Here is a 7,457-nt window from a genome sequence, read left to right as displayed (position 1 = left end):
AATGTCAGGAAAGAAATTCTGGTATTAATGTGATTCTTTGATTTAAGAATCAAAGGGTGGGATTGTATAGGAATTTATTTCACTTATTTATTAATCACATTATTTTATTGTATGATACCTTGGTGCCACTAGATTTTAACATGTCTCACACTCATACAGTAAGACAAATGGTGGGGATGTAGTAAAGAAAAAGATTCAGAGCACAAGTTTTTGCACTGCATTTTAAAATGAAAACATATTGCATTTATTTACAATTAAAGACACAGAGCAGGAGGTGTGTTACTGTTTTACATCCACAGACACACAAGAAAAGAAGCAGGCAACATGAGGTCAAGTTATGGCAATTTGTGTGTTTCAGTACATGTATTTAGATTAGAGTTTTTAAAAAACAAACAAACGTCCCAAGAAGAAGGATGGGGAGAAAGAAAGGTGGAGAGAGGAGGAAGAAACTTGATGTCCTCAAACCGGATGCTGCTGGGTCAGTTCTTCCTCAGCAGGCTGCTCCAGAATCCCCTCCTGTCCTCGGCTTTCTTTTCTTTTTCTTTTGCCTTCAGCTCTTTTAAGGTTTTGTTGAGCTGCTCCTCGGCGTCTTTAAATGTTTCTTTCAGCTGCTGTTTGGCCAGTTTCCCTTTGTGTTTGAGGAGCTCTTTAGCTTCCTTTTTGTGCTTTCGTAGTTCTTTAAGTGCGTCTTTGCAGTCTTTCTTGGTCACCGCAGAGCTGCTCATTTCTTTCTTGAATGCCTTCACCTCAATTTTCTCTTCTGCAAGTTCCTCTTGCACTTTCATCAGTTCCTTCTTCATGTTTTCATTGTGACTCTTTGTATCTTCCATTTCTTTCTTTGCTTCCTGTGTTTTAATTTTCTCTTCCTCCAACACTTTTTGAGCTTCCAACAATTCTTTCTTCATATTTTCAATCTCATTTTCTGCCTCGTGGTTACGTCTTTTCTCCTCTTCAAGTTGGTGCTTCACATGCAGTAATTCCTTCCTTAGTGTTTCAGCTTCAGCCGTTACATTTGCAGCTTCTTGAGTTGCCAACTGCATTTTCTTTTTTCCCTCTCCAAAAGCTTCCTGCACCTCCTGTAATTCCTGCAGCACATTTCCTGCCTCCTTCTTTGCAGTTTGATATTTATTTTTGGCTTCTTGTGCTGTGCTTTTCTCTTCCTCCAATGCTTTTTGAGCTTCCAACAGTTCTTTCTTCATCTTTTCATTCTGGTTTTCTGCCTGTTGTTTTCCCATTTTCTCTCCTTTAATTCTGAGACCCACATGCAGTAATTCCTGCAATACTACTTCAGTTTCAAACTGTGAATTTTTAGCTTCTCCTCTTGATTTTTCTGCCTCTTCTTTTAATTTGATATTTTCAGCCTGTATCATTTGAAGTTCTTCTTGCAGGTTAATCAGCTGTACTGAATTGTGAGGTGAAGCACTCGCCGATCCTCTTCTCGTTCTCCCTCGATTCATTTTGGCCTTTTAAACAAAGGAACCAACGTATTGTAGAGGAGTGAAGTGAAGTTTTCGATGTGGTGCAGATACGAGCGTACAAACATGTATGAAACCGTGGATGACTAAAGAGTTGCAGGTCCTGCTGAAGCAACGCGACGCCGCTTTCAGATCCGGTGATGGTATGCAGTACAGTGCAGACAGATCTGCGCTGAAGAGAGGTATCAGAGAGGCCAAGCCAGTGCACAAGAGGAAGATTGAAAACCACTTCAGCAATAACAACTCACGACAGGTATGGCAGGGAGTTCAGCACGTAACCAACTACAGCCCATGTTGACTGAGGGCAACGGAGGAACTGAACCACTTCTTTGCACGCTTTGAGGTGATGTGACGAGAGGCAGCCTCAGCTCAAACATTTGACGGCAGCAGCAGCCCAAGCTTCATGGTGCAGGAATATGAGGTGAGGTGCACACTGAGGGCAGTGAACCCCAGGAAGGCCACTGGTCCAGATGGGGTGATGTAACACACCCAAAGAAAGACTCTAGGTCTGACCAACCGTCTCAGTCGTGGGCAAAAAGATGACAGTCAATAAAATTCTAAAAGATAATTTATTGACAAAAAAATATTAAGAGATAAAAGATAAAACAGTCCAGTGTCCCATTTATGAATCGTATAAAAACAGTCCCAAGGCCAGAGCCAGCTATGCCACACGGCCAGTTGTTGCCTTTAACAGGGTTAGAAGTTGTCCTTGGAGACCCACCACCCTGCAAGCAAATAGCCAATGGTCACTCCAGCCTCTGCAACTCTGCTGCCTTTAGGCTGTGGCATATAATAGGCCCTGGCCTGCACAGAGAGACAAAACGACACCTTCAGTATAAAATTCATAGCGCAAAAGCCATCCATCCCAAACATATCTAATTTCATCACATTACATACCTGCACAGAGAGACAAAACGACACAGCAGTGTTTGTAGTGTGGGCTATAAGTAGACCAGTGTATCAGTGCAATAAAGTACACCTGCCTCTAATTAGTCCAACCCCATTCCAGCCATTGGCTCACCAAAAATGTGACACACACAAAACCACTCCCAACCCAGTGCAACTTCACACAATAATATGGAGCTGAATTAACACAGGCACGTTAGTCTACCATGTTACAGTGACTGGGAGGGCCTTAAAAGAATGTGCCAGCTGGGGTCTTCACTAAGATGCTTCACTGTCCCAGTCCTGCATCCCGCCGTGCCTAAAGCCGGCCACAATCGTCCCACTGCCAAAGCGGACAAACATTAGCAGCCTCAATGACCAGCTGCTCTAGCACCCGTTATAATGAAGCGTTTCGAGAAACTGGTTCGACGTCACATCATGTCCTGCCTGACACCAACACTCGACCCGCTCCAGTTCGCATACAGAGCTAACAGATCAGCTGACGACGCCATTGTTACAACGCTCCACACCACCATCTCTCACCTGGAACAACAGGGCGTTACGCCAAGCTGCTCTTTGCTGACTGCCTTCAATATGATTGGATAGAGTGAGTATTCGCTTAGGGCACCAAACAGGCCAGGACCGCCCCTGGTTGTGTAGTGCAGTGTGGGGGTCAGTTTACAATTTTGTTGTACTATTGTACTAGGTATGACTGTGTAATGGCAATAAAGAGTTATCTTATCTTATCTTATCTTATGGTCGCTGTGCATCAGTGTGCATGCACAGGGCCTGGTTGGTTTAATGCTTTAATGTTTCTACATGTTATGAAAGTCCACACTGGAGCTTTATATTTTGATTTCCAAAAATAAGACACTTGGCCCAGTCAGGAAGAACTTTAATAAAACTGTTTGCTTAAAGAAAACTTTGACATATTTAAACGATGCCTTCTCTCTGTGGTTAATGAATAGTGAAATAAAAAATGTCATATAGGCTTTACAGTTGGTCAGCCTCGCTTTAACGTCACAGCTGTGGGAGTGGCCGTCTCCTTGACTACGCGACGCTAACAGTAACACGCTAACAGAGCGGTCGGGAGCTAGCATGGCACAGCCAGAGACGACACGGGTGTTTCTTAACAACGTGGACTCGTACGCATCCAGACACATCGCGCAGGTAACATTTGAAGCCTGCACGGACTCAGTGAAAGCAGCTGCTCTGATGCCGCCTCACAGCAACACCTAACGTGACTCATTAGCTTTGGTTTGGAGCAGAGCGAGCAAACAACACCGGAAATGATGTTAAATCAATGTCATCTTCGATTCGCTGATTCGTGTTTTCAGCATTAATCACTTTCACATCATCGGTTACTAAAACAAGGATACTTTCTCTATTATTGTTGGCCCCGCTGCCCTATCTCCGCCCACTCCTTAACCACCTGTTTCAGGTACAACGGTCGGTTGGCGAGCTTCCACGCATTTAGATGACATCATTCTGATGGGTGGATTACGTTTGAGGTGTTTTCACAGACTGATGGTGATGCTTACATTTTCAGAAAGTCATGAAACGGCGATGACTTTAAGCTGATGTGAGCTGGACTTACTGTAGCTTTACAAAGAAAACCATTTATTTATTTTCAAAATAAAAGCCCACACAGAGAGATGTTCAGAGGAATCTGTGTGTGTGACCTATTCAAGCTTAACCAGCGACATGAGGACTTTGCAGGGGACCAATTTGAATTATGTGCTAGGCACCTTGTTCCTAGCAGCCTGTAGCAAAAAACCCCACACGAGCTGTTCCCTGGTCTTTATTTGAATCTGTAATAAATAGCCAGGTAAACAGTTCCACAGTCATAAAATAGTATTTTTACACTCACGAGATGATGCTGAAGAGCCATCAGGTGTGCAGTGTGTCCTACAAACCTGAGGAAACTGGACAAGTGGGGGCAAAAGAAGAAATGTGTTACAAGTGACTCTAGCTTACAACAAAGGAGAGCTCACACAAGCATTTTCTGGGTTATTTACAAAAGGAAAGTTTGTGAATCAGTTCTGTGGTGTGTTCTTGGATGAGTGAGCACTGAGCCTGTGAGAGCAACTGAAACAGGGAGTTGGCTAGGTGTCCTCAGCGCCACAGTAGGGTCACGTGATCTACAAAAGCAAGGAGAAACGCCACCACAGGGCCATCAGAGCAGACCTACAAACACAGAAACACACACACAGTAAGAAGCCCAGAGAGCCACACATGAAGACGACTTAAAGAAATTACAGGAAAACTTAAGAGAGTTCAGGCGTGTGGAACAAGAAAGGCTTTTCAAGTTGGTTTGAACGTTGTTTTTGGATTAGGTCCTGAGTGGAAGTGTGGCTGGAGCTGCTGTTAATACCAGCTCTGATGTGGAGGCAGAGCTGGTGTCAAACCATAAGAGGACCTTCCAGGTGGTGGGAACTGTTTCACATCCATCTGCTGTGGAAAGGCCTCATGTGGTCGAACAGTACACTGTAAGGACTTTAAAGTTGTTTACGCTGTGAAAGCCTTAGCCTTTTATTCAAACTTTACATTCAAGACCAATTATTTGTTGCTTTTTTTCAAGCGTCTGGACGGAGATGAGCTCCTGTCCAAACTGATGGGCTGTGATGTTGTTATCTACAACGTCACCCAGCATGCTGATCAGGTGGAAGAGGCTCTCTGGGCTGCCTCGGGTAAGTCTGTTAGCTATCCCTGAGGCTCTGTGCTCAATATTTGCTTATAAGTACACATTGTTGTTTGTGTTTATGTTTATTATTTATTTATTTGTGCTTTGTTTTTCCTGACTTTAGCTTTAGCTGCTTTACAAATTGATATTTTTGCAAACCCGTATGATGAAGCCAGAAAGGTTGATTCTGTTGATCTGGACGTTTTCTGTGGGAGAGACATTTCGTCCCTCATCCAGGTGACTTCCTCAGTCCTTCAGCTGATGTGCAGAACTGCATCTGTGCTAGCGTTGATGACACCGGCCATGTTAGTGAATACTATGGCACGTAGGACTTACTGACTCCATATTTAGTGGTTGTGCTGGCCAAACGTTACGGAGGTAACGATGGTTGTCTTTCATTGTGGTGCTCTTGTTCACGTTGGTAATGCACTCAGTGCACTCAGTCCAGAATGTAACAACAGCCATCATTCATACAAATCAAGCTGAAGCCAGGTTCAGACATTGGCACTGAGTGTTACCTGGTCTTTGCTGTGAGGCAGTAGAGTTGAGGAGCGAGGATAGCCAGGTGATGGTCAGGTAAATCACAGCTGTTGTGTTTGCTGCCTTCACACGTCACAGTCTGACCATCTGGTCAGAAGGTCAGGCTTCCATGTGCAACTTCAGTTTTAGATTTAACTAGAATTTAAATATTGTTAAGTCCGAGTGAAGTTGTTGGAATGCCATCCCTACCGATACACTTACCCAGTTCACCAGTAGCATCTTCACAGTCCTGATGCATTTACATGCCACTGGATCATGTCATTGAATGTAGTGTCTTTGATAGTTTTCTCCAGGTCTCTTCATGCTCTTTTCTTCACCCTCCAGCCAGTTGAGGTATATGTCACCTCTACCTGAGCTTCTGCCAAGTTCTCTTCCTGTTGAAAGGGAGTTCTTCCTTCCCGTTGTCACCAGCTGGCGGTCCCAGGGCATCATCAGACTGCTGGGGCTCTCTCTCTAATATTGCAGGGTCTTTACTTGATTATGTAAAGCTCTGTGAGGGGACTGTTGTTGTGAACCAGAACTATATCAATGAACCTGATTGACATTGAAAGGCTCTTTAAGCCATCACAAAAGATTTTTTGTTCACTCGTAGCGCTTCACAGTGAAGTCGAGCATTTTTCTGGGCCAAAGATGTTCATCCTCATCTCCACGATCATGACCTGGGCCTGCAGCAAGCCAGCTGATCCTGTGAGTGTAACAGAAATCTGACATGCCGGTCATTGTGCATCTGTAATATCTACCTAAACTTGTAAGAAACTCGTTAAAGTGAAGCCTTTATGCCTGACTACAGTGCTCTCTGGGATAAAAACACGTAGTAAAACATTATAGATGTTCTCATAATGTTGTGTCAAAAGCAAAAAACCATCTCAGGGTTTTATTATTCATTCTTTATATTTCTGTACCCTGTGACGTGGAGTACCAAGCATGTCCACGTAAATCTGTCATGAAGTTGCTGGTAATCTCCTGCCATGATGCTCGTGACAGGATGATCTGGAGCTTCCTTTCACTGATGCCATTTTCTGGAGCAGGAGAGCACATCCCAATTTTGAACGGCACATTGATTTGGAGAAGAGAGTAGTGAAAATGGGCAAAACTGTAAGTTTGTAACAGTTTTTTAATAACAGACGCTCGATGGAGACGTGTCTGAGTGTTACGTGTTACTTTCAGGACAGACAGCTCTTCTCCACGTACGTGGTGGCAGCAGGACTTCAGTATGGGATGGGAGAACAGATCTTCCACTACTTTTTCAAGGTAAGAATTGAAGGCTACACCTACAATTAGGATGAGGGATAGACAGCCGTGGAAAGTCAAAGGCAGGTTACAAACGTAGGTTAACACTGCAGATTAATTTGCTTCTGATGTTGACACCTTAATCTGTAAATGCCACAACTGGAAAACTGCAATGCAGGGGCTGCAAATTAATACCATAGGTTTATCTACTAAGACTCTCAGACAGGTTTGATTATCAGTGACCTCAGAGGTCAGAGGTCAAGTCTTATGAATGTGATTCGTCTTCTTCTGTTTTACTGGCACTTGGAAACCCTTTTTCATTAGAGCAGGCAGTTGTACTGCCCTCTAGTGGAAGAGGATGTAATTGTTCTGCCTGTTGCGGCACAGCTGATCATCTCTCACAGCACACCTATGTGCTGCAGCACAGTGGTTGGAAAACACTGGTCTGAATTATACATTAGAGCTCAGAGCTGTCACGGACTGAAGCCTGTCTGTGAAGCTACGTTTAAAAATAAATGTTTTAAGTTCGTACAGTTCGTGCATCAGCATGTTGTCCGAGCAGAGAATACGATGGATGAGATTATGCTGGCTAACTAGTGCCAACCAATGGCTCAGTGGAAAACACGCAAACTAAACAGCACGTT

At 43.9% G+C, this 7,457-nt stretch overlaps 2 protein-coding genes across 4 annotated transcripts in view; one reads left to right on the top strand and one right to left on the bottom strand.

Moving 5' to 3' along the window:
* Positions 1-351: 351 nt before the first annotated feature.
* On the bottom strand, positions 352-1,452 carry LOC146546191 (uncharacterized). The gene has a single exon (XM_085266626.1). It carries the CDS (start codon positions 1,368-1,370, stop codon positions 480-482), a length of 891 nt encoding a protein of 296 aa, XP_085122752.1. The 5' UTR covers positions 1,371-1,452; the 3' UTR covers positions 352-479.
* Positions 1,453-3,399: 1,947 nt separating this feature from the next.
* The window catches only part of LOC146546190 (adenylate kinase 7-like), a 15,540-nt gene continuing 11,482 nt past the window's right edge, over positions 3,400-7,457 (top strand). The window contains exons 1-6 of one of the 3 annotated variants that reach the window (XM_085266623.1): positions 3,400-3,530; positions 4,697-4,849; positions 4,942-5,050; positions 6,176-6,270; positions 6,568-6,678; positions 6,751-6,834. In XM_085266623.1, coding sequence (XP_085122749.1) covers positions 3,459-3,530; positions 4,697-4,849; positions 4,942-5,050; positions 6,176-6,270; positions 6,568-6,678; positions 6,751-6,834 — 624 coding nt within the window. In that variant the 5' untranslated portion in view covers positions 3,400-3,458. Of the gene's footprint in view, positions 3,531-3,561; positions 4,573-4,696; positions 4,850-4,941; positions 5,051-6,175; positions 6,271-6,567; positions 6,679-6,750; positions 6,835-7,457 lie in introns of those variants that run through there. The other 2 variants (XM_085266625.1, XM_085266624.1) reach the window with 2 other exon arrangements.

The sequence above is a fragment of the Mchenga conophoros genome, unplaced genomic scaffold (genome assembly GCF_057382185.1).
Source record: "Mchenga conophoros isolate Kocher_MC1m ecotype Shallow Benthic unplaced genomic scaffold, M_conophoros_male_GT1.1 unmapped_scaffold_5, whole genome shotgun sequence".
In the NCBI taxonomy this organism is placed as follows: Eukaryota; Metazoa; Chordata; class Actinopteri; order Cichliformes; family Cichlidae; genus Mchenga; species Mchenga conophoros.
Note: the sequence above shows the minus strand (reverse complement) of the source record. Positions and strands in the feature narration are given on the sequence as shown.

What these genes read in the sequence shown, in the direction of transcription:
- LOC146546191 (XM_085266626.1), bottom strand. Translation starts at nt 1,370, where the DNA reads ATGATACAGGCTGAAAATATCAAATTAAAAGAAGAGGCAGAAAAATCA.